The sequence below is a fragment of the Telmatherina bonti genome (assembly GCF_933228915.1).
Source record: "Telmatherina bonti genome assembly, chromosome: 19".
In the NCBI taxonomy this organism is placed as follows: Eukaryota; Metazoa; Chordata; class Actinopteri; order Atheriniformes; family Telmatherinidae; genus Telmatherina; species Telmatherina bonti.
In genome coordinates, this window is record NC_136617.1 from 5,450,570 (window position 1) to 5,477,921 (window position 27,352).

At 48.7% G+C, this 27,352-nt stretch overlaps 1 protein-coding gene across 1 annotated transcript in view; it reads left to right on the forward strand.

The window, feature by feature from the left end:
* nedd9 (neural precursor cell expressed, developmentally down-regulated 9) overlaps positions 1-25,996 on the forward strand; it is a 41,796-nt gene extending 15,800 nt beyond the window's left edge. The window contains exons 2-7 of the mRNA XM_079258998.1: positions 5,429-5,815; positions 18,879-18,977; positions 19,765-19,902; positions 21,794-22,969; positions 23,052-23,141; positions 25,166-25,996. Coding sequence (XP_079115124.1) covers positions 5,429-5,815; positions 18,879-18,977; positions 19,765-19,902; positions 21,794-22,969; positions 23,052-23,141; positions 25,166-25,675 — 2,400 coding nt within the window. The 3' untranslated portion in view covers positions 25,676-25,996. The remainder of the gene's footprint in view (positions 1-5,428; positions 5,816-18,878; positions 18,978-19,764; positions 19,903-21,793; positions 22,970-23,051; positions 23,142-25,165) is intronic.
* Positions 25,997-27,352: the final 1,356 nt, after the last annotated feature.

The window sequence follows — 27,352 nt, forward strand, 5'->3', positions numbered from 1 at the left end:
CTGGTAGACGGCGGCTACCTGGCAGACGGCGGCTACCTGGCAGCTACCTGGTAGACGACAGCTACCTGGTAGACGGCAGCTACCTGGTAGACGGCAGCTACCTGGTAGACGGCAGCTACCTGGTAGACGACAGCTACCTGGTAGACGGCAGCTACCTGGTAGACGACAGCTACCTGGTAGACGACAGCTACCTGGTAGACGGCAGCTACCTGGTAGACGGCAGCTACCTGGTAGACGGCAGCTACCTGGTAGACGGCAGCTACCTGGTAGACGACGGCTACCTGGCAGACGGCGGCTACCTGGCAGCTACCTGGTAGACGACAGCTACCTGGCAGACGGCGGCTACCTGGTAGACGGCGGCTACCTGGTAGACGGCGGCTACCTGGTAGACGGCGGCTACCTGGTAGACGACGGCTACCTGGCAGACGACGGCTACCTGGCAGACGACGGCTACCTGGCAGACGGCGGCTACCTGGTAGACGGCGGCTACCTGGTAGACGGCGGCTACCTGGTAGACGACGGCTACCTGGCAGACGACGGCTACCTGGTAGACGGCGGCTACCTGGTAGACGGCGGCTACCTGGTAGACGGCGGCTACCTGGTAGACGACGGCTACCTGGCAGACGACGGCTACCTGGCAGACGACGGCTACCTGGCAGCTACCTGGTAGACGACGGCTACCTGGTAGACGACAGCTACCTGGCAGACGACGGCTACCTGGTAGACGACGGCTACCTGGCAGCTACCTGGTAGACGACGGCTACCTGGTAGACGACGGCTACCTGGCAGACGGCGGCTACCTGGCAGACGGCGGCTACCTGGTAGACGGCGGCTACCTGGTAGACGGCGGCTACCTGGTAGACGACGGCTACCTGGCAGACGACGGCTACCTGGCAGACGACGGCTACCTGGTAGACGGCGGCTACCTGGTAGACGGCGGCTACCTGGTAGACGGCGGCTACCTGGTAGACGACGGCTACCTGGCAGACGACGGCTACCTGGCAGACGACGGCTACCTGGTAGACGACGGCTACCTGGTAGACGGCGGCTACCTGGTAGACGGCGGCTACCTGGTAGACGGCGGCTACCTGGCAGACGACGGCTACCTGGCAGACGACGCCACGCTTTGAATTACAAAGCAACTTGAATGTAGCATCTGCAGGTAAAAAATGAAGACGTGACTGAATGAAATTTCAGACTTTGGATGAAAATCTGGGCGTTTTAAGACTGAATTTAAAGCTCTGGATTTGAGACATTTTTAGGGCCAGCAGGAACTGTGGTGTGAAAACGAGAATAAAAAAGAGGAGAGGAGTTGAGGAGGAAGATGCAGTACGTCCTCGTCATCAGGAGGACTCACCGGACTGGAAACCTTCCTGCACACAGTTGGACTAAACTCATCGAAACGAGCTGCATGGAGGATAAAACTGGATTTCTCATCAGATGACGCGCTACTGGTGAAAAACGAAAGGCTTCATTTATCAGCTCAGCGGGGGAAACAGGAAGCCCGGGAGCCGACTGGGAGCCGACTGGGAGCTGACTGGGAGCCGACTGGGAGCCGACTGGGAGCCGACTGGGAGCCGACTGGGAGCTGACTGGGAGCTGACTGGGAGCCGACTAGAAGCCAACTGGGAGCCGACTGGGAGCTGACTGGGAGCCGACTAGAAGCCAACTGGGAGCCGACTGGGAGCTGACTGGGAGCTGACTGGGAGCCGACTAGAAGCCAACTGGGAGCCGACTGGGAGCTGACTGGGAGCTGACTGGGAGCCGACTAGAAGCCAACTAGAAGCCAACTGGGAGCCGACTGGGAGCTGACTGGGAGCTGACTGGGAGCCAACTGGGAGCCGACTGGGAGCTGACTGGGAGCCGACTAGAAGCCAACTAGAAGCCAACTGGGAGCCGACTGGGAGCTGACTGGGAGCTGACTGGGAGCCAACTGGGAGCCGACTGGGAGCTGACTGGGAGCTGACTGGGAGCCGACTAGAAGCCAACTAGAAGCCAACTGGGAGCCGACTGGGAGCTGACTGGGAGCTGACTGGGAGCCAACTGGGAGCCGACTGGGAGCCGACTGGGAGCTGACTGGGAGCTGACTGGGAGCTGACTAGAAGCCAACTGGGAGCCGACTGGGAGCTGACTGGGAGCCGACTAGAAGCCGACTGGGAGCTGACTGGGAGCTGACTGGGAGCCGACTAGAAGCCAACTGGGAGCCGACTGGGAGCCGACTGGGAGCCGACTGGGAGCTGACTGGGAGCCGACTGGAAGCCGACTGGGAGCTGACTGGGAGCTGACTGGGAGCCGACTAGAAGCCAACTGGGAGCCGACTGGGAGCTGACTGGGAGCTGACTGGGAGCCGACTAGAAGCCAACTGGGAGCCGACTGGGAGCTGACTGGGAGCCGACTGGGAGCTGACTGGGAGCCGACTAGAAGCCAACTGGGAGCCGACTGGGAGCTGACTGGGAGCCGACTGGGAGCCGACTAGAAGCCAACTAGAAGCCAACTGGGAGCCGACTGGGAGCTGACTGGGAGCTGACTGGGAGCCAACTGGGAGCCGACTGGGAGCTGACTGGGAGCTGACTGGGAGCCGACTAGAAGCCAACTGGGAGCCGACTGGGAGCTGACTGGGAGCTGACTGGGAGCTGACTAGAAGCCAACTGGGAGCCGACTGGGAGCTGACTGGGAGCCGACTAGAAGCCGACTGGGAGCTGACTGGGAGCTGACTGGGAGCCGACTAGAAGCCAACTGGGAGCCGACTGGGAGCCGACTGGGAGCCGACTGGGAGCTGACTGGGAGCTGACTGGGAGCCGACTGGGAGCTGACTGGGAGCTGACTGGGAGCCGACTGGGAGCCAACTGGGAGCTGACTGGGAGCCGACTGGGAGCTGACTGGGAGCCGACTGGGAGCTGACTGGGAGCTGACTGGGAGCCGACTGGGAGCTGACTGGGAGCTGACTGGGAGCCGACTAGAAGCCAATTGGGAGCTGACTGGGAGCCGACTAGAAGCCAACTGGGAGCCGACTGGGAGCCGACTGGGAGCTGACTGGGAGCCGACTGGGAGCCGACCGGGAGCCGACTGGGAGCTGACTGGGAGCTGACTGGGAGCCGACTGGAAGCCGACTGGAAGCCGACTGGGAGGTTCCCCCGGTAACGTGACCCGAGGTGGAAGAGTCATCCATGAGGAAACAAACCTGATTACCGTTTTAATCAGGAGGAGATGGAAACCGTCCACGTCAGTTTTCACAGATTTAATCTGTTATGAAAGCCGGTATTAAAGTGGCTCATCAGCTAATTTATGGCGACAGACTCCGTCACAGATCAGCGTTGAACGTTTTCTGGTGCAGAAACAGTTCCAGGTTCAGAGATCTGACCCTGGATGTGGTTGATGCGAAGTTCCTCCATCCTTCCACCGCTGGAAGGGGGGGTGTAGTTACCGTTCTACAGGAATTACTTCTGGATCTGGAGCTACAGATATGGACATCAGGTCCACAGTGGTCCGCTTCCGGTTTACACATGCCGTTCTGGCAGCGGGCAGTGGTCCAGGAATCTGGGAACCGTTGGGATAAAACATGGAAAGATGGGAGAAGCAGCTGCCATGTTGCAGAAACAGACTCTTTCGCTGTGAAAATACATTTTTAGGACGCATGTTGGGGTTAATTCAGATCCTGATGCTGCAGGAAAGTTGCCTCAGGCTAACATGATGATGATGATGATGATGTATAAAACTGACTGAAGGAAACCTCGTCAGACGTGTCAGAAGGACGAAGCTTCAAGCTGTGTCTCATAACAGTTCAATATATTTTAATTCCTTCCAGTTGTTTCTTTTACTTTCTTCTGCTGTTTTTTATTTTAAAAAGAGGTAAATACATTCAGGTCTTAATAAGGAGTTAAAGACTAATTTAGATCAGGTCCATCCATCCATCTTCTTCAACTTATCCGGAGTCGGGTCGCGGGGGCAGCAGCCTAAGCAGGGAAGCCCAGACTTCCTTCTCCCCAGACACATTTGCCAACTCTGCGGGGGGATCCCGAGGCGTTCCCAGGCCAGCCGAGAGATATAATCCCTCCAGCGTGTCCTGGGTCTTCCCCGGGGTCTCCTCCCAGAGGGACGTGCCTGGAACACCTCACCAGGGAGGTCCAGGAGGCATCCTGACCAGATGCCCGAGCCACCTCAACTGGTTCCTCTCGATGCGGAGGAGCAGCGGCTCTACTCTGATCTCCTCCCAGATGACCGAGCTCCTCACCCTATCTCTAAGGGAGAGCCCGGCCACCCTGCAGAGGAAACTCATTTCAGCCGCCTGTATACGAGATCTGCTTCTTTCGGTCACGACCCACAGCTCATGACCGTAGGTGAGGGTAGGAACGTAGATCGACTGGTAAATGGAGAGCTTCACCTTCTGGCTCAGCTCCTTCTTCACCACGACAGACCGGCGCAGAGTCCGCATTACTGCAGACGCCGCACCGATCCGTCTGTCCATCTCACATCTTCAGAAGTCAAATGTTTTACAGTGTTTTAGACTGAAAAAAGCACAATAAAATCTGCAATAAGGAGGCAAAATATTACAACCGTGCCCCCAACATGGGCCTCACGCAGCTTTGGTAGCATAATTTCATTCATGAACTGTGCTAGAAGGTAAACTACTGAGGTCTTCGTCACCTACACTTCGTTTAGAGGCTTTACTGCGCAAGTTTTCCTGCATCAATCGGGAAAGGAGATTTCTCTCGTTGGGCTCCGGATTCTCCGGGAAGATGCTGGATGTTCCTTTCAGAGACATCTCAAACCGCTGCCGTCATATTTAGAGTGTGTGAGATGGGAGGAAGCTGTCAGGCAGAGTTGGTGGCTTTGTTTACACCACGTGTGGTGGGTGTAGAGCTGGTTTCAGTCTGAGCCGCTAGATGCTAAAATATCCTCCACTCGGTTCCTCTAAAACCGAATCTTTGGAAATAAGACGTACAACATTCATGTGACACCTTCCACCTCATCTTCATCACCTCTAAAGCCAAAACCAGCAGGACTAAAGGTCACGTTTACGGCTTCCAGTGAAACCTCAGAGTCAGATGGAAACGTGCAGCTCGTTCTGCAACGATGCTATAAAAGTGACGATGATTCATCTGGTTCCATACCAACTGCATGTTTACGTCGCTGCAGCTCAGACCAACCATAAAAACCACCGGCGTTTACCCCCTTTCAGAGTGTCTGGTTTTCGCCATCTCTGTGTAAACCTTCATACAGACTAATAGGGCTGTAACGACATGGAGTTTTAAGGCCTAACGTGATGCTGGAGCCATTAGCTTAGTTTAGCTTAACTTAGCTAGCATGTCCTCTCCAACAGGTGTGCTGGTATTTTCTGTAGCTTCAGTCACTTCAGTGCAAGGCAAAATGATGCCCAGAATAAGAGGAGCTGTTTGAACTAAAGACAGTTTTCCTTTTGTCTCTGCAGAACCTGATGGCCAAGGCGCTGTACGACAACGTGCCGGAGTCTCCCGAGGAGCTGGCCTTCCGCAAGGGCGACATCCTAACTGTCATCGAGCAAAACACCGGGGGCCTGGAAGGCTGGTGGCTCTGCTCCCTCCATGGCCGCCAAGGAATCGCCCCCGGCAACCGCCTGAAGCTGCTGATCGGACCCATGTTCGAGGCACAATCTTCAGCCGGTGCTGCTGCTCAGTCTCCTCCTCAAAAGTACCAGCAGAAGGCGGGCCCCGGGGCCCAGGGCGTCTACCAGGTGCCCCAGCAGCAGCAGAGCATCTACCAGGTTCCTCCAGGACAGGACGTCTACCAGGTCCCACCACAGAGGAACGTTCCAGCAGCGGACAGCTCTCTCAGCACGGTGAGACGAGATGTTTCATTTCCCCACAGCTAAACGTAATGACATTTTTATCAGCCAATATGTTAATTCCCTGCTTGATTAATTCAGCTGCCGCGACGGAGGTCGTGCAGTTTGCAGGTTTTCATTTTAACGGGAGGCTGGAGCTGATTTCTCTGATTAGCAGTGCTGAAGCTGGGGTGGGTGCTGAGATAAAACGTCTGATTGACAGTTTTATCCAAGTAACCGGCGTAAAAAGGCTCCTTTAGGAGCCTGGCAGAAAACAGCTGGAGGTGGAATGAGTTTAGAGAAAGAAGACGGAGACGGCGCAGGTCTTTGCTGGATTGGTTTGTCTGGATGTGATGATATTTACCCGTTTTATGCGGTGACGTGTGATCCTGCTGAGGAGTAATGTGGGTCTAACATGTGACTGAGGGCTGGGTGTGCCACGCCTGGTGCTCACCACACAGCAGGGTAATGTTCCTGGCTTCCTTTACTGGCATGCTGGTTGCAACAGAGTCTATCTGAGCCACAGAGAAGCAGCAAATCTGTAAATTACATGCAGAAAAGCACAGAGCTGTTTCTATATGGTGATGAACCTGAAGGCAGATTTTACTGTGTTTAAATCATTACATTTAAAAGAAACGTCCACATTTTTTTAAACGGCATTTAGTTTTAACACCTGCGACTGGATCAGTCGTCAGGAGACGGGTATTAATTACACGCTAAATGAGCTTTTTTATGATCAGCTTTCAGAAGAACTGAGCTCAGGTGTGGATTTAAGGTAAACAGGCAGCAGGAGCTCAGTGTGATTCACCCGACAGGAGCCGGCCTGTTGGGATGAAGCTGGTCACAGGGGGCGCTGAAAGGAAAGACCTGTCAATCATGCTGTGTCAACACACCCACGAGCACACGTATGCACTAACACAGCATCCCGTCAGCCTGCCAGGCTGCAGGGCTCAGCAGAGGAATGGTTTTAAAACGCCTTCAGTGATGACATGGAAAGATAACCAAGAGGCTTCAAACAGGAGCTGAACTGCAGAAGCTAAAAGGCTCCAGGAGCCCTGAAGAGCTGGGACCCAGGCTAACTAAGCAGCTAGCAGAGGGGCTAAAACTCCTATTAGCTGCTCCAACACCAAACTACCGTCCAGTCCAAGTCAGTCGCTCCAGCAGCGAGGTGAACCAAGAAGCTGCTTCAATAGCTGCGTGGTCTTCAAACCGGTCCTACGAAGGTCGCAATCCTGCAGATTTCCCACGTATTTCTGCTTCAACTGGTTCTGCACAGAGACTCAATGATTTTAATCAGCTCTGTTGGAGCAGGGGTACATGGAAAACAGAGTTGAATACCCCTGGTCTGGGCTCGGTGCTTCCATACGCGAAGGCTTCAGCTTGTCACGTGTCCATTAGTGTGTTATAAACACTTCTTCATTTGTTCATCTGTGGACAAGCAGAGCTGATCATCAAGCATTATTATTTTCTACCGTTAGTGGTTTAGCATCTGTCGCGGCCTGAAAATGTTGGGTCTGCTTCAGACTCCTAACAAAGTGATTGATTTTCTGAATGAAAACCAAACCGAGTCGCAGTATTTCGGGATATTTCCAGTTTCCAAACCTTGTTGTTTCCTCTTGAAAAGCTGTAACTGTGCCACAGCTTAGGTGCATCGACAGGCTGCATGAAGTACGTCTTGTTTTCAGGTGCAAATGTGCTTTTGGTTCCTTAGACGATTACTGAGCTCGATGCCGTCTCCTGGACGGATACTCCCGTCTCATATTCCTCTAAAGCCGTCGCTGCCGCCTGCAGAGGACTGCCGGGGTTTGCCGTGCGCCGCCGTCCTATAAAGCCGTCGCTGCCGCCTGCAGAGGACTGCCGGGGTTTGCCGTGCGCCGCCGTCCTATAAAGCCGTCGCTGCCGCCTGCAGAGGACTGCCGGGGTTTGCCGTGCGCCTCCGTCCTATAAAGCCGTCGCTGCCGCCTGCAGAGGACTGCCGGGGTTTGCCGTGCGCCTCCGTCCTATAAAGCCGTCGCTGCCGCCTGCAGAGGACTGCCGGGGTTTGCCGTGCGCCGCCGTCCTATAAAGCCGTCGCTGCCGCCTGCAGAGGACTGCCGGGGTTTGCCGTGCGCCGCCGTCCTATAAAGCCGTCGCTGCCGCCTGCAGAGGACTGCCGGGGTTTGCCGTGCGCCTCCGTCCTATAAAGCCGTCGCTGCCGCCTGCAGAGGACTGCCGGGGTTTGCCGTGCGCCTCCGTCCTATAAAGCCGTCGCTGCCGCCTGCAGAGGACTGCCGGGGTTTGCCGTGCGCCGCCGTCCTATAAAGCCGTCGCTGCCGCCTGCTGAGGACTGCCGGGGTTTGCCGTGCGCCGCCGTCCTATAAAGCCGTCGCTGCCGCCTGCTGAGGACTGCCGGGGTTTGCCGTGCGCCGCCGTCCTATAAAGCCGTCGCTGCCGCCTGCAGAGGACTGCCGGGGTTTGCCGTGCGCCTCCGTCCTATAAAGCCGTCGCTGCCGCCTGCAGAGGACTGCCGGGGTTTGCCGTGCGCCGCCGTCCTATAAAGCCGTCGCTGCCGCCTGCTGAGGACTGCCGGGGTTTGCCGTGCGCCGCCGTCCTATAAAGCCGTCGCTGCCGCCTGCTGAGGACTGCCGGGGTTTGCCGTGCGCCTCCGTCCTATAAAGCCGTCGCTGCCGCCTGCTGAGGACTGCCGGGGTTTGCCGTGCGCCTCCGTCCTATAAAGCCGTCGCTGCCGCCTGCAGAGGACTGCCGGGGTTTGCCGTGCGCCTCCGTCCTATAAAGCCGTCGCTGCCGCCTGCAGAGGACTGCCGGGTTTTGCCGTGCGCTGCCCCTCCAGGGTTGCATGCTAGCTCAGCGCTGCACATCCAGATTGGTTGTTTTCTCCTGCATGTGGCGAGGGGCTCTGGTTGATAAACTGAGGTTTGGCACTCGGTTTGACGCTGAGGCCTCGTCCTTGGCCACCGCCGTGCTGTATGGATGCCTGGAGCTCTCGGCCACACAAGGAGACCCTCACGTGGAGTCCAGTGGCAGCTCTCCCACACCCTCCTCAGAGTCTGAGGTTACGCCGCTTAGAGTTCTGCTCTTATCTACACCTTCCGGACGGCCTTTCATTCCTCTCTTCCTGCTCCTTCTTTGGGAATTTCCTCCACTGGCTGCATCCCACGTAGGTCTGACCAGTTCTTTGGTGCTATAAAGCGGCAGCACCGCTGCGACAAACGGTTTAACGATCTCCGGCAGAAGTCCAGGAAGTTTGCCGATAGCTGTTTATGGGCTACAGGGGTGTGTCTCCACCTTGATAAAAGTCCAGGTAACGAGGTCATACATAACAAAAGGCTTGGCTGTTTTGTCTCAGCTTAACCCGGTCTACGACAATCTCAGCACCTAATAAGTGAGTTATTTCTTCCTAGAGGGGGTCAGCCCTTCAGACACTTGTCTCTGTCGCGTTCATGATGAATCACTGGCCTGTGAGATTTGACCAAGGGGTCAAAGTCATAAATCAGCCACAGCGTAGCAATCTGCTCTGCAGGGAGCATACGGAGAGGACTTTCTCCTCCCCAAAGCGGACAGATTCAGTCACAAAACAAAGACAACCAGGAATATCTTCCATTTCAAAGCCAAAAAAGGTCCAGCCTTGGTATTTCCAACCACACTGGCGGCTCGCTGGATGACAGTGTCGGACTCGCGGTCCACCACTCGGGTTCAGACCAGAATATGTCAACAACTGGACGGACTGGCGTGAAATTATAAGATATTTCTATATCTGTAAGTTTAACAGCAAATCCAGGTACACATCTGACGTAAAGTAGATTCTGCAACTCGGCTAATAGAAGTAAGTTCTGAACCCAGACTTCATTGTGACGTCCTCCTGGACTAAAGAGTCCAAAAACTGCGGTTAAATTGTCATATTTATATTTTACCACATGTTTTTCAGGAACAACTTCTGTCCTGGTCAAAAATAGCAAAAATAAGCCATTTTTAGGACTTTAACTGCGTACATACCAGTTACATTTTCCAGGTAATAATATTAGCTGGTTAGGTCTTTACTTGCATATTTCAGTAATTACTAACAAAATTTATATGATTCCAAATTTGTGTTTTTTATGTGGCATCAGACATGAATTCTGGTGACATTTGTGGTCTCGTTCTTTCAGTCACGACCCACAGCTCATGGCCATAGGTGAGGGTAGGAACGTAGATCGACTGGTAAAAAGGGTTTCTTTATCTTTCACTGAAAACCAGTTTTTAACCCAACAACCGATGTAAGAAGCTTTATCCCTCCTCTCTCTGTGATTGGTTAGTGATTAGAGACATCTGATTGGTTCTTGGAAGAACGCCTACTCCGAATACTTCAGCCGAGTAATTCGCACGGCGTTATTTTTCTATGGAATCGGTATCAAGTCAATGGGAACGTTTCAGCCAGTGACCAAATTCTGTCCATCAAGTTGAAGTCTGAAGTCGTTTTTTCTTAATATTCCTATCTGACAAACACGATGGACCAATCGGAGAAGGCGTGTAGCCATGTGAGCCATGCAGGCGTCACCTTATCGCTGCTGCTTCATTCAGAGTTTGTATCACTATGGCAACCTGATTTTTCTCTGTTTCTTTAAGCTAGCAACTAGCAGCTAGGAACTAGCAGCTAGCAACTAGCAGCTAGCAACTAGCACTAGCAGATCCCCAGACTGTCTGAAGCAGCCGTGGTCCAGCTTCAGATCCTGGACTAAACCAGTATTCCTCTATTCTCAGGATGAACCCAGCGCTTCTTTTTTCTTTCCTTTTGCAGCAGTGATGCGCACGCCATGATTGTTTTGCCACTTCACAAGTTTGTTTTAGAATCGTCATAATCGATTTGCGATTTTGCATCGCAGTTGGTCTGCATAAATAAAAATGTCAATATTTCCTCCGACACATCCGCAGTCTGGTGTTGTTTATTCGTACCAGTTCCGGTGTATAAAGGTCCTAAATCTGAATTGTATTTTCTGACTTTTAATTGTGACTTGTAGTTTATTTACTAACTTGCTGAAAAAATCTGTATTTGTAGGTTTTATTTGTAGCTTTATGAAAGTGGAGAATCCATATAGGAAACTCGTCTTCACCCCATGTTGTTCCCTAAGTAATTATTTTTTTAAAGTTTTTCTGAAGATACAAACAATTCAACCAGATATCAACGAGAAATCAGACTTTTGTGCTTTTAGGAAAACTTGTAAAAAAATGACAAACTATTATTTTAAAAGAGTGACTGTCTTACATCTGCACTGGGGGAACTGTGTGAACACTTGACTGGGATCTCTGGAGCTTCTTTTGTCACATTACAATGATGTTAATTCATATTAAATGTGTTTAGTTTCATAAGATGAAGCCTGTGCAGGCAGGAAAGCCCCTGCTGCAGACAGACTCTGATCACTCGCAAAGAAGCGAGCTTTTCGGGAAGATGGTTTTAAAAGGTGCAGGGACTGAGACGGCTTATTTCAGACAGAGAATGAATCAAAGTATAAAACTAGAGGTCTGGTAAAACCTTATTAACAGTTTATCGTATGGTTTCTGTTGGTTTCTGAGGTTGAAAACAGTCCAATCAGACTGATGGACTGTCAAATGCTTCATTGTTTTTTTTCTCTGCAGGATTTTCTCAGAAAACATTTTCCGAGAAAGTAAACACGAACTGTCAGACACATCTATTAGCGTTTCGTCTTTTCAGATAATCGAGCCACGGGATTAACGTCCTGCTTTGATCAGGGAGGATGAACGATGATCCTTATTAGAGCTAAAGTCTGCTCCTCATTAAGCTCGCTGTCTGTTTGGGTTTCGCTGCTCGGACGCGTTATTGAGACGGCCGACAGCCTCGTGGGATTCAAGACTTAATTACCTGCATTAATTAGTTTGGCATTTTAATAAGCAGCTCAGAGGGGGAGAGGGGAACATCATGCAGCAGTTCTGAGGTTGTGATTCAGCAGCGGCACAGAAAAGGTTGCAATTTAAGGCTGAAACATTCAGGATGCAGACTGGCACCTTTCTCAACATGTGACTGATGGTTCGGTGCAGTTGGAGGCTCAGATTTCATCTTCCCTGCATCCTCGGGGGAGCAGCACGAAGAGGTGAACCATCAGCGATGGGCTGACAAAGACGGGGGCAGATCGATGGATAACAGCGATGATGAGGAGGTGATAAAGAGAAGCGAGATGGATGAAATCTTTCACAAGTTGACATTTGACAGAAAGCCTCGTTTAGGCTGTTGATCTGTGGCCATTAGTGGGGAGGAAGTGGCTGGGTGTATACAACCAATGAAAAGGTGTTAAACGATGATTTCCTGAGAAACATGTTACCACATACATGCTGCAATTCACACAGAGGCAATCATCTGGAAATGCGCCGTGCGAGTTCAGCTTCCAGGATTAAAACACCAGAATAATGTGGATTTATGTCAGTAATCAGTAACACAAGCTAACATGATGAGTGTTAGAAGGTCAAAATGGCTGCAGTGTGTTTTGTTGGAAGTCACAATCTGCATTTAAACAGAAGGAACCCAGTTATATCTCAGATGCTTTTATTTGCATCATATTTAACATGAAGAATTCTCATGTTATTGACAATAAACTGGCATTCAACTTCTTCTGAATTACTTTGCATCTTTTTAAAGAGGGGAATTACTTATTATCAACTGGTAATTATAGATCTACTCAAAGAAAGATGACCTATGGCGTTCCCTAAACCTCCAATCTTAGTTGTTCAGCATCTACATGCTTCTTCTGTTTCACATTATAAAAAAATCTAAATCTGATCATAATTATGCTGGCGACACTCGGCTCTGTAGTACTGTCTCAGCGGGGGGACTAACCTCGGCTAAACACTGATAAAACTTAAATAATTACAAGCTTATCGTCCAGTTTCAGTCAACAATGTTAAAACCAAGAGATCAGTCCAGAAATATTGGTGTCTGTTTGGACTCTGAGCTAAATTTAACAGCCACATTAAACCAGGAACCACATCAGCATTTCACCACCTGAAGAACCCAGAATCAAGAGGTGCTTAAAATAATTCTGTTAAATCATATCAAGTTTTCAGTTGGTAAATGATGGAGCTACTCCAACATAGATTATGTTGAGTTCCACCAGGCTCCATATGGGGTACTTTATAGTTCAGTATCTACATGTGGAGTTCCACCAGGCTCCATATGGGGTACTTTATAGTTCAGTATCTACATGTGGAGTTCCACCAGGCTCCATATGGGGTACTTTATAGTTCAGTATCTACATGTGGAGTTCCACCAGGCTCCATGTTGGACCCTTTATTGTTCGGTATCTACATGTGGAGTTCCACCAGGCTCCATGTTGGGCCCCTTATTGATCATCTATATTATCCCACATTCTGTAATTCTGACGACTGTGTAATTTTTCTTAAAGAAAAAACCTAGCACTCAGATCTCAGGTTTTCAGATCCCTACATCGGGCTCCAGTGGGACAAAGAACTGGTTTTAATGGTTTTCCTGGTGTACAAAGATCTGAATGTTTTCTTTCTCCAAAATAGTTACCTAACCTGCTGACGCTATATGAGCCACGGCGACATCTAAGACCATCTGGGTCGAGTTTGCTTTCCATCTTGGAAAGCCAAACTCCAAAGTGGTTTTTCTGCTCCTGAAATCTGGAACAAACTACCTTAGCTTAACCCAAACTACCAAAAACAGCTGAAGTCTGATCTGAACCAGAGTTTTGGTAAAATGAGACTCTTGCTTCACACAGCTTTTATTCAAAATTCTAATGTTTTTCTTCTATTTGTTTCAGTTTGGTGACTTCAGGTTAACGTATGCATGAAATTTGCTGTATAAATAAATTCCCCTTGTATTCATGTTAGCAAAGCAGCTTAACATTTATTGGTGACTAAGAGCATAAAACAAACGAGGTAGTTGTTGATATAATGATGAAGTTGCTGAAATCGCTCTAAAGTAAAGCTTTACTGTCCTACCTGTTAAACCTTCAGCCTGTCAGGATGCTCAGTAAACACCTCTCTGCTGAAAGAGCCTTGAGTCAGTCACCACAACGTTTAGGGAGTGTCAACAAAGCATCAATCTGGCTCCTTGAGTCACTCATTCAGCCCCGACTCTTAGGCCGGCCTTCTCCATGAAGGAATCTTTGGAACTTCTCACCTGAGTGGGAACAAATGTTTGCTCAGTCCATCCACCGCGTCAGCATGCCATGGTTCTCTCACCATCCAGGCTCATCGGATGCAGGAATTATTTACCCGCCAGCATTTATAGCAGCGATGAGCAGCAGCCTGCTGGATAAACAGAAGGAGAAGATGGGAAATAAATGAGTAATGTGTAACGAGGAGCCACTAGGGAAGCAATGACTTGCACCTGAAAGGTCATTGAGGTCCTCTGAAGACACCTCGCTGCCATCTGCTTGTGACAGCAGACTCCCTGCATCCTGCTATATCCAGGCTGAGCATGCAGGGACAGCAGCTGGGCGACCTGACCTTTCACACGGCGCACTTTGTTGTGACTTTAGTGAAAGATGAGCTGTATTTGTGTTAACGTTCTGCAACGCTGCCTCTAAGACATGCTGTTTCTACAACATTATGACTCATTTACCACTGGAGAATAAAATGATTCAGTTCAGAAAACACGTTCATTAAAAGTTCATTAATTTAATCTGGGTTTTTAATAAAAATCCATAAATCCTTTGATAAATGTCTGATTGAAGATGCTGATTGGCTGCATCTGCTTAGATTTCAGTAAATTAAAATCAAGAATTCGGCTGTTTTATAAAGGCCCCAAAATATAAAAACTGTCCACTTTATCAGCTCTGTCAGTTCAACTTCCTGATAACACTGAAACCTAACCAGCCAATCGCATGGCTCATGGTGATGAGGTGGAACGGGAGATTCTCATGGTGATGAGGTGGAACGGGAGATTCTCATGGTGATGAGGTGGAACGGGAGATTCTCATCATGATGAGGTGGAACGGGAGATTCTCATGGTGATGTGGTGGAACGGGAGATTCTCATGGTGATGAGGTGGAACGGGAGATTCTCATGGTGATGAGGTGGAACGGGAGATTCTCATGGTGATGAGGTGGAACGGGAGATTCTCATGGTGATGAGGTGGAACGGGAGATTCTCATGGTGATGAGGTGGAACGGGAGATTCTCATGGTGATGAGGTGGAACGGGAGATTCTCATGATGATGAGGTGGAACGGAGATTCTCATCATGATGAGGTGGAACGGAGATTCTCATCATGATGAGGTGGAACGGGAGATTCTCATCATGATGAGGTGGAACGGGAGATTCTCATCATGATGAGGTGGAACGGGAGATTCTCATCATGATGAGGTGGAACGGGAGATTCTCATGATGATGAGGTGGAACGGAGATTCTCATCATGATGAGGTGGAACGGGAGATTCTCATCATGATGAGGTGGAACGGGAGATTCTCATGGTGATGAGTTGGAACGGGAGATTCTCATGGTGATGTGGTGGAACGTGAGATTCTCATGGTGATGAGGTGGAACGTGAGATTCTCATCATGATGAGGCGGAACGGGAGATTCTCATGGTGATGAGATGGAACGGGAGATTCTCATGGTGATGAGGTGGAACGGGAGATTCTCATGGTGATGAGATGGAACGGGAGATTCTCATGGTGATGAGGTGGAACGGGAGATTCTCATCATGATGAGGTGGAACGGGAGATTCTCATGGTGATGAGGTGGAACGTGAGATTCTCATGGTGATGAGGTGGAACGTGAGATTCTCATCATGATGAGGCGGAACGGGAGATTCTCATGGTGATGAGGTGGAACGGGAGATTCTCATGGTGATGAGGTGGAACGGGAGATTCTCATGGTGATGAGGTGGAACGGGAGATTCTCATGGTGATGAGGTGGAACGGGAGATTCTCATGGTGATGTGGTGGAACGGGAGATTCTCATCATGATGAGGTGGAACGGGAGATTCTCATGGTGATGAGGTGGAACGTGAGATTCTCATGGTGATGAGGTGGAACGTGAGATTCTCATCATGATGAGGCGGAACGGGAGATTCTCATGGTGATGAGATGGAACGGGAGATTCTCATGGTGATGAGGTGGAACGGGAGATTCTCATGGTGATGAGGTGGAACGGGAGATTCTCATGGTGATGAGGTGGAACAGGAGATTCTCATCATGATGAGGTGGAACAGGAGATTCTCATCGTGATGAGGTGGAACGGGAGATTCTCATGGTGATGAGGTGGAACGGGAGATTCTCATGGTGATGAGGTGGAACGGGAGATTCTCATCATGATGAGGTGGAATGGGAGATTCTCATCATGATGAGGTGGAACAGGAGATTCTCATGGTGATGAGGTGGAACGGGAGATTCTCATGGTGATGAGGTGGAACGGGAGATTCTCATCATGATGAGGTGGAACGGGAGATTCTCATGGTGATGAGGTGGAACGGGAGATTCTCATGGTGATGAGGTGGAACGGGAGATTCTCATCATGATGAGGTGGAACGGGAGATTCTCATGGTGATGAGGTGGAACGGGAGATTCTCATGGTGATGAGGTGGAACGGGAGATTCTCATCATGATGAGGTGGAACGGGAGATTCTCATCATGATGAGGTGGAACAGGAGATTCTCATGGTGATGAGGTGGAACGGGAGATTCTCATCATGATGAGGTGGAACGGGAGATTCTCATCATGATGAGGTGGAACGGGAGATTCTCATGGTGATGAGGTGGAACGGGAGATTCTCATCGTGATGAGGTGGAACGGGAGATTCTCATCACGATGAGGTGGAACGGAAGATTCTCATCGTGATGAGGTGGAACGGGAGATTCTCATCATGATGAGGTGGAACGGGAGATTCTCATGGTGATGAGGTGGAACGGGAGATTCTCATCGTGATGAGGTGGAATGGGAGATTCTCATCGTGATGAGGTGGAACGGGAGATTCTCATCATGATGAGGTGGAACGGGAGATTCTCATCATGATGAGGTGGAACGGGAGATTCTCATCATGATGAGGTGGAACGGGAGATTCTCATGGTGATGAGGTGGAACGGGAGATTCTCATCATGATGAGGTGGAACGGGAGATTCTCATGGTGATGAGGTGGAACAGAAGGCTTCTTTAGGAGGACAACCCTAACGGTTGACCTGACAACGTGGACGGTTTGTCATCTTTAAGTTATCAGGCTCAGAACAAAGTGAAACAGATCCTAAATCCAGCAGTTTTTCCATCAGGTGGGTTATTTCAGAGGGTTTCAGTTGTGATTCCACACTTCCTGCTGTGTGATGAATCCACAGGCAGGAATGCCAAAAATGAACTCAGATTGGACTTATGAGAAACACATGGCTACTGTTAGTCAGACTCAGATGAATGGAATTCCTTTCCATACAAGGAAACTCTTCCCGCACCTCTAACTTTCCGTTTCTTACACTTGTTACCGTGTCTTTAAACGTTGTTCCAACGACACATTGATACCCAGCTGAAGCTCTGAAGCCACTCTGACCCGAGGCTCCACAGACAGTATTTGAGTATTCACTCCACTGGTCTGCTGCTCGGAAGTCCTGCTAATGGACCCTGCTGGTGGTGAATGGGGGGCACGACGAGTACTGGACTCTGGAATGACATTCCTGGCATTCCTCTGGTCCGTCTGACGCAGCAAGGAGGTCTGCTGTTTGGGGATACGAGAGGGGGCAGGAATGCTGGGATGGGGTGAAAGTGGGATGTTTGTTTCTGTCTGGCTGTGAAATGTCTGGGAGGAGTGTTAGATCCTGATGTTTAGATGATGTAACAGCAGGAGCTCAAAGTACAGCAGTTCCAAAACAAACCACAAAACAGTGCAGCTGGTTGGTCCACACAGAGATAAGTTCAGGTCTGCGTTTTTATCCTTTAGATGTTTGGTTCCAGTCAAAACCAGCATTTTGGGAATATATTAAGTCATCAAACCCGTTATAAAACAAACTTTTTATCAGCCAGCAGCTCGTGCATCCAGTCAGTGTTTGTCCACATCGGGTAGGTCAGTGAACTGGTATCGGGTTTCTCCTGCATGAAACAGCGGAGATAAAATATATCAGACTACTTGTTGATGGTTACGTTAACCTGAGTTATTACAAGTACATTTCAAACATGTCCAGTTTTATTGTATTATATATTATACACACACTCACACACACATCTCATCAGCAGTCAGCAGGCGAGAGGCAGGTACACCTGGACAGGTCGCCGGTCCACATTCGCTCCTGAGAGAAGTTAGACTGATCCATGAACCTAACATCATGTTTTTGGACGGTGGGAGGAAGCCGGAGAACCCGGAGAGAACCCGGAGAGAACCCACACACACACGGGGAGAACACTGTTTAAAGACCCCCTTCCTGCCAGCCGAGGCTCAAACCACCGGCTTTCTTGCTGTTTTATTCATTCTTTTAATTAATTTATTATTTATTTGCCTTTTTATTGTTATCTTATTGATTTACTTTTGTTATTTATTTATTTTCTATTAATATTTTATCTTTTTATTTAATTTTTATTCTGGTTATTTTTATCACCTGAAACAGAATAATTGTACGTCTTTGCGGTAGCGGTTGTGTAAACTGGACATTTTCTTTCTTCCAAGTGAATGAAAAACCCTTTTACAGCATTAAAGAGAGAAACTTTCACAGAGAAACTGCTGCTGTAAAGCTGGAATGAATGAATCTTCTCTTTTTGTTTTGGCTGCATCTGTTCTGTTTTTAATCACGGTGACCTGAAGAAGGACCCAGAATCCTCCTAATTTCTCCCATTTGGTGATTTTCTCCAGTTAAATGTTTTCCAGGTTTTGTGCCGTTTGGACTGAACACTTAAAGATTTCTGCTAAATTTGCAGCTTTGTAACAGCTGAATGGAGGAAACGTTCTTTCTCTGAGCAACTATGTGTTCCTGGATTCTGGCTACGGGAGGATGGTTTAGTTTAACGGATGCTTCATGTGGAATAACTTACTGGGTCACCCGAGGACGAGGAAGGAGAAGCAGACAAAACAAAAGGACGGCCTGTAAATCCTGCCTGTGTTCGTCCCGTCACACAGCGTCTCTTACTGTTTGCTTCTGTCCCTGCTGTGATCCAACAGGTGGTGACCCCGACCAGAGTGGGACAGTCCTACACCTACGGCGCGGGACAGCACAACCAGCAGGACCTCTACGACGTCCCGCCCAGCAGATCAGAGGGGGTAGGTGTCTCATGTTCTCACGGCAGCAGTGTGACCCGTCCTGTCAGCTGGAAAAGCTGTTTAGACAGCAGCTCTAATCATGTCAACAACGTCCACTGAACACGTTTACACAGACGCTGGCCGTCAGCACCAACAGGCTGTGAAAGGAGACCACACTGATCTGGTCTTTCATAAACGGGATCATTTCAAGGATCAACGAACAAAAACATTTTACCTTCCCGTATCACTCACCGCAGCATCCAGCAGCTTCGCTACTAGCTTAGTTGAAGCTCCATTTTTACGAAGGTAAACAGTGACGCCGTTTCAAACGCTGTCGCCCACTTCGTACTTCCATCTTTCACGTTGCCATGGTGTAACATCAGTTCATCCACTAGAGGGTGGTGCTGAGTTCAGCATTCTGACTTGCTAGTGGTGATACACCACTACAACAAGAAAAATAAAACCGCAAAGGCGGTCGAAGGTCCACACTGCTCCCAAACCCCCCATTTACTACACATCAAGGCACTCCATACTGAACTCATTCTGTTAGCAATTCAGACACAAAGCTGGCGATTCTTTCGCCTCGTCGTAGATCACATGACTACCGACTGTTACCATAGCAACCACTGTAAAGCAACCAAAAGCCAAAACTGAGCCAAAAGAACAAAATGTGACACCAAGATGTTGTTTGCGGTTTGTTTCTGTCGCCCTCTGGTGGCGGAAAGGGTCTTAAACTACTTCTACCTTCTCTATATCCTCGTTTTCCTTCAATATTTGGCATTTATCTTCTATTAAATCCATGTTTCAGGTGTACGATATTCCTCCTGGACAGCTGTACCCCAGCAAGCTGAGTGGATCCAGAAACCAGGGAGTGTACGACGTTCCCCCGCCTCAGATGGACCTCAGTGGACAAGGCGTTTACGACATACCTCCCTCATCACAAGGGGTAAGACTTCACATGGAAGGAAGCTGGGAAAGGATCACCAACCCTTCTCCTGAATTGTCTGTAATAAATGAATAATTGGTCAGATGACATTTTTATGGCATTCTTGCAGCTGCTGTAAATGAAAGCTTTGCTTGCCAGCTGACTTTGACCAGAACTCCGCCGGTTTCTGGCTACCGCTCCGAGCTCCAGCAGTGAAAACCGTCAGAGCATAACTCTTCTTTTTCCAGAGCCTCTAAGGTTTCAGCCGAGCACGCCGGCAGACAGTTTATTTGTAAGAACCTGAAATATGCTGGGAGCTGTTATTTGCATCGCTCCTAATTACGGTGTTGGCAGGCCCGTCTAGCTGTAAAGAGAGCATTTTGAGGTCGGTGGAAATCACTTACAGGCCACCGCTCCTGCTGTGCTCCCATCATGCCTTGGGGCATGCATGTGAGAACACACTGCTGTAGTATCAGGAAGGGATAGAGAGCACAACTCATGGTTTTAAATACACAATCTACACCCTTTTTCACTTCCTCTAACTGCAGCGCTGCACACGCAGACAGTATGTAACGAAAACCAGCAGACGTGTTAATATTCAGGTCAGAAACGTCGACTTACAGTAAACGTAAAATGATCCGAGAAGCTTAATCTGACTCAACCTACCAGTTTCCTTCTGGAAGATCCGGAACACGTCATCCACGCCTGAGCCGGCCAGAGGAGTTTCTCTGCATCGATGTGTCTCACTTTTTTAATTCAGGTGAAATGTTTTATATTCAAGCATATTTGAAGAAGCTAAAGATAATTATTAAAGATTGCCAAAGGTTTTTCTAACCTGAACACAAAGCCTCTAAAACATCTTTAAATCGCCATTTTGTCAGCTGAACACCCCACCGCGGAGATGCCAGGAAGTCGGGGACAGAGTTAGCATTGGATTTTAACAATCCTCCTTTGGAATTTATGATGTATAAATGATGACATCTGATCCATTTAGAGTTATGGCATTTATGGAAGAACTGGGTTGTGGTTTAAAGTAAATATGGTTGGTTTACCTGTACGATGTCCTGGCGATAGCCCCGCGGCAGCCTCTTTCTGAGCCCACTGTTTCTTAGTTCTCCCTTCATGCAGACGGGAAATACTCGATGTCTTTGGAGTCATCAGAAGTCCAACCCGTAGCAACGTAACCGATGCCAGTTTGCATGAATCCAGACCGATCGCTGGTGTTTCTTAACAGGACAGCAATGTAAATGTTTTCCCCGTTGACATGACAACTCTCTGGGATTGTTTTGTTTGTCCTGGTAAAGACGACTCTAGAGACGTGGCCATCCAAGACGTCCCAACTTCTTGGGTAATCCGTCCAGGAGGTTTACAATCCAGACACAACATGTAATGTTTATTCAGAGACTCTAGATCAGGGGTGCCCAAGTCCGGTCCTCCAGATCTACCATCCTGCTGTTTTTAGGTGCAACCCTTCTCCAGCACACCTGAATCAAATAAGTGGCTCGTTAGCAGGCCTCTGCAGAGCTGGATGACATGCAGAAAAGGAATTCAGCTATTTGACTCAGCTGTGTTGGACAGGGGTTGCATCTAAAGGTAGCAGGATGGTAGATCTCCAGGACTGGACTTGGGCATCCCTACTCTAGATGGTAAATCCACCATTATTTATCACATCTTCATCACCATCACTACCATGTTGCTAAGAGACCTCTATTTTCACCTGGACATGATGATGAAGACACTTCCTATCAGACTTTCCACCAATCAGAGAGCTTAAACTGACGGTAACGTCCAATCAGGAGCAGCCAAAGATCAACAAGTGATGAGAAAAGCAGGAAAATAATGATCCTCTATGGCTGGAATAAAGCCAAGAAAACAGTACAATGTCAGTAAAAGCTCTAATCTTTGTCCACAGGTGTACTGTGTCCCACCCTGCAGGACCAACGCCGCCCACCAGGAGGGGAACTACGACTTCCCCCAGCCTCTAAAGCACAAACAGGAAGGCATCTATGATGTCCCACCCCCTGTCCTCTCCAAACCTGCACACAGCCCCCAGTCTCATTACGATTTCCCCCCGAGTGTCGAGGCTCCTTCCTATCACAAACACCCGAACACAAACGGCAACGAAGGCATTTACGATGTGCCTCCACCTGCCCTTCATTCAGGGGCGGGGTCTCAACAAGACGTGTACGACTTCCCGCGGGTTATGCAGCCCCCCCAGCACAAGAACTTGCCTGCCGACAGCGATGGAGGCAAAGGGATCTACGACATCCCCACTCAGGACGTTCGAGCAGTGGCCGACGTGACGGACGGCGTGAACCGCCTGTCCTTCTCCAGCACCGGCAGCACTCGCAGCAGCATGTCCACCTCCTCGTCCTCAACCGGCTCCGGCACAGAGAGTCGCCTGGCTTTGGACGTGGATGCCGCGGTGCAGAGGTTGTATCGCCTGCAGCAAGCACTGGAGCACTCTGTCGGAGCGTTGCATTCAATGGCTGCTTCCCCTCACTGGAGGACATTTCCGTTCATGGAGCGCCATGGGAACGATGTCCGCATGGTGCTAGACAGGGTCCGAGCCGCCCTGGGGGATTTCATCGTGTTCGGCAAAGGGGCTGCAGCAAATGCTACGTCTCTGTCGGACTGCAGTCTACACAATAAGCTCAGAAGACAACTGGCACGCCTGGAGGACTCGCAGCAGATCCTGCTGCAGATCTACCAAGTCCTGGAGAACTGCAGCTGGGCGCTGAACACTCTGGCTTCGTCCGGAAAGCACCACAACAAGAGCGACGACCTGGACCGCTTCGTCATGGTCTCCAGGACCATTCCTGACGACGCCAAGCAAGTAGCGTCCACGATAGGAAGCAATGCTGAGCTGTTGTTCAGGCGGGCACAAGGAGATGGGTCTTTCTCAGCAGGAAGCACACCTGAAGAGACCCTGGTCCACCCCATCACCTCACCCCCCTCAGAGAACGACAACTACAAGGGCCAGACCAAGCCGTTCCCCGTCCCCTCCGGCCAGGACAAGGACAACATGAACAACAGTGAGAAATGCGTGAAAAGCTGGATGGAGGACTACGACTATGTCCATCTTCAGGTAAGACCAGGAGCCGGCAGGGTTTTATTGGTGGGCTTTCATCCATGAGTTATATCCTAAACCTTTCGGTCTTCCTCTGCAGGGCAAAGAAGACTTTGAACGTCAACAGAAGGAGTTGTTGGAGAAGGAAAACATTATCAAGCAGAGTCAAGTTCAGCTGGGCCAAGAGCAGGTCAGACTTCAGCACCTTGTACTCCACACGATGGGAAAATGCTGCTTTTATTTGCATTTAAACAAAAATATTACTCTTTTCTGGTATTTGTGTTGCGTTACCAAATAATTAAAAGTACAAACCAATCGGGAAACACCTGATTGTTGATGGAAGGATGTTGCTTAAATAACATTTACTGCCAAATAGAAATCCGTTTTAAAAGTACGTAAATGAAGACGTCCATTTTAAACACTGGTGTACGTCTCCGCCGTCATACTTCCACACGTCTTTTACGTTGCCATAGTTACATCAGTTCATCCACTAGGGGGCAGTACCGAGTCCAGAGTTCTCAGACCGGACCGGACCGCTATAAAGTTGTTTACAACTGTCGCAAAACCACCAAAAGAAGGAAACCAGAGTTTTTTTTTACTGTTCCCAACTTCTATGTCTTCTTCTGGTGATTTTTACTCAGCGGTTTCTGCATTGTCTTCTTCTTCTCTGGTTTGTTCGCTTCTCTGGTTGTGCATCAGCTACACAACTCAACACTGTCCCCCGGTGGGTTACAGTGGTATTGCTCTGCTTTTTGCATCAATGGACAGACTGCTAAGCTCCTTGAAAATAGATCAAATTAGGAGCGTCTCTCTCAGTCTCTTTGCGTATCCGTCTTCTGCGTCCAGCGTTAAAGGACCTTCGAATTGGAGTGGTCACAAATGATTATTTCGATTAGTAGCTTATTATTTAGAGGATTAGTCAACTAATGGGATCACATGTAAGTTGTAGCTTATGACAGCATGCAGCTGGTTTTACATAACCACCGTTGGATTCTAGCTCAACGTGTTGTCTCTATGTGCGATCTAAAAAATAAAGACAAATACGATAACGGCTCATTTAACAAACTCCAGCTAACGTAATGAAAAGGAGGCGCTAGGCTGAAGAAAGCAAAAATACCTGAATCGTTTTTTTATCAATTCATTCGTCCATGGGATCGAACCAGCGACATTTTCAAGTATTGAAGAATGCAACAAAATCAGCAGAGAGTGGCGCCTGAAAGCAACCATAAATTAACCACAAAAAATACGTTTTAGCTCAGTGTTGACATTAACGTTAGCAGCTAACTAGCCACCGAGACAACATGCGCCCCATTTCGTCAGAAACTGAATCAGTCCCTTGGCAAGACACTGAACCCCAAGTTGCCCCCTGGTGTGCCTATCGGGGTATATATGTACGTCGCTTTGGATAACAGCATCTGCTAAATGACTGTAGAATAGAATAGTCGCAATGTGCTTCCGTTTAAGAAGAGCATCAGCGTTGTACCGACATGAACCCAAGTTCTGACTTTCCGTTGCTTCTCTTGAATTTTTTTAAAATGCTCCCAGACTTGTGCTCCGTTGCCACGGTACCGTCTTATTTGGGCAGCACTTTTCCGGTGATCTCAAGGTACGGCAGCTGTTTTGAGAGAGAAACAAAAGCATTAAAAATATATATGATAAGTCGATCATTAAGTCAGTTGTTGACGACTAATCGATCCTCGAGTCTTAAGCTAGATTTATACTCGTGCGACGTCTGCGCCCGGTCAGGTGTGGCACTGCCGCCATTTGCTCCATGTCAGTCCACGGAGGTACCTCTTCCAGTCCGTCGCGCCTGCAGGTTACGCGGTTGTGATTGGTCGGGTTGTGATCATGTGGTTCCAACTTTCTGGAGCTCTTTGCCGCGTTTGTGTTAAACACGGAAGACAAACCGCAACACGCCGCCGTAACCATACGGCCGAGCGTAAGAGCACATTTCTCTAGCGAGAGCTGCGCCCGTCCGACACGGCGAGTATAAATCCATCTGGACGTTACAGCGCACGCACTCCGAAACATTAAAATACTCTGTTGTGGATGGGTTTATACGTGTGGAAGTAACAGCTGTGACAGAGTGAACAGTCTGGCAACATAAACCACGTGAATAAGAGCGTCATTATTCACAGCAGTAAACACAGAAACACCACAGTTCGTATTAAATCCTCTCTACGCTCTATTAAAGTTATCCAAATCCTTTCACAGATCAATCAGTTCAAGAAGCTGGAGCAGGAAGCGATCAGACCCGTGGAGAACGACATCACGCAGTGGATATCCGCCTCCTCCCCCGACTGCTCCTCCGCCCACGTGTGCGCTCGGGACCGCCAGCTGCTCGGCTTCTACTCTGAGCAGTGCGAGCAGCACTTCGTCACGCTCCTCAGCGCTGTGGACGCCTTCTTCGGCTGCGTCGGCGCCGGCCAGCCTCCCCGCATCTTCGTGGCGCACAGCAAGTTTGTCATCCTCAGCGCACACAAACTGGTCTTCATTGGAGACACCCTGTCCCGGCAGGCCTCCGTCCCCGAGGTGGCCAACAGGGTGATGAACTCCAGCAACGTGCTGTGCGACCTGCTGAAGACGGTGGTGACGGCGACCAAAACGGCCGCCCTGAACTACCCGAACACGGCCGCCATCCAGGAGATGGTGGACAGGGTGACGGAGCTGTCGCACCACGCGCAGCAGTTTAAAGAGCAGCTGCTGCAGATGGCCAAACTGTGACTGGAGTCCAACGTCATCCCAGCGTTCCCCCGTTGACCTGACAGATCATATATATATATAATATATATATATATATATATATATATATGCGTTCCTCGTCATGCTGTTTTAGACGTTGTAAATAGTCCGTTGTGTAAATATCTGCTGTATTTTTGTGTAGATAGTTTTATATTATGGTCTGGATCTAAATGTAGACGCAGTACTGGTGTCTGTAGGGTTATGTGGACGTTTCATTACATTCCTGTTGCATTTTTACGAAGCACCTTATGAACGGTTTTCATCTGTTAGGAAGAAGTCAGTGTGTCGTACTGCTGCGTTTGAGCGTAAATCTCTGTACATCATGTCAGTGTTTGTGGACATTTCCACAGAGTAAAGAAATGTTAACATGAACCCGAGTCGTCTCATCTGTCCAAAGAGAAAATGTGGATTTTTTTTTTCCTTTTGCAAATTACAAATGTTTATTTTTCAGCATTAAGGTAAAAAGTGACCCTTAAAACTCGACTAGACCCCTGAGAGCTCTCTCTGCCATCATCATCATCATCATCATCATCATCATCTCCGGACCAGCAGTGTGTAACTAGGATGGTCATGTGACCCTCCAGCTGGTCTATGGAGGTTTTCCAGCATTTCTATCCATCCAGGAGGTTTACAGTCCAGATGTAGTGTTTATTCAGACTCTAGATGGTAAATCCACCATTATTTATCACATCTTCATCATCATATATACATAGACGTCTCATTGAGCGCTGGAGAGCGAATCAGCGTCTCCGCCATATTGGATGGGTCTCCGCCATATTGGATGGGTCTCTGCTTTCCAGTCTTGCTGCAGAGTCAACCTAGTTTCCCACCATAACTGTTTTCTGTGGAACAACACGTATATATTACACACAAAACACGTTTCTACATAACTGGTTGATAAATAATGTTAACACAGTGAATAATCTACTAAATGATAAATTTTACTCCTATGAGGTGTTTATGGATAAATATAACATTGATGTTTCACAAAGAGAGTTTTACATGGTAGCATAATTACCTCCACCAAGGAGGTGGTGTTTTTACTGGCTTTATCTATTTGTGTTCAAGATAACTTAAAAAGTTATGGACGGATTTTTGTGAAATTTTCAGGACTTGTAGGAAACGTGAAAAGGAAGAACTGATTTAATTTTGGTGGTGATCCAGATCATTGTTTGGATCCAGGAACTTTTTAAAGCCCTTGGTGGAGGTTTGTGTTCTCCGAGTGTTTTTCTGGGTAACTTTGGAATTGCAGTTTTGATACAAAACTTTATTTTCAGACTTTGTACAACTGTATCTCTATTTTGATAAATTAATAAACGTAAATAAAAGAGAGTCAACCGTAGTCAAGCGAAAGCGCAACTATTCCCGTATTTTGTTCGGCATACAGTTGCAATAACCGGCGAAATACTGAAAGCAGATTGTATGGAATTACATTTCACAAGGTTTAATAATAATTTATGTGACCAGATAAAAATAGATTGATAAATCCAAATGCATCAATAAACAATCAGACATGTATCAAAACATTTATACATTTATTTATATTGTAGCTACCTTATGTCTTAGTTAAATAGCATGATAAAAATATTTAAGCATAAAAGCCCGTCTTTTTTATGTTTTACAGTGATCTGTATCATAACAATATCTCTGCTCTTTGTA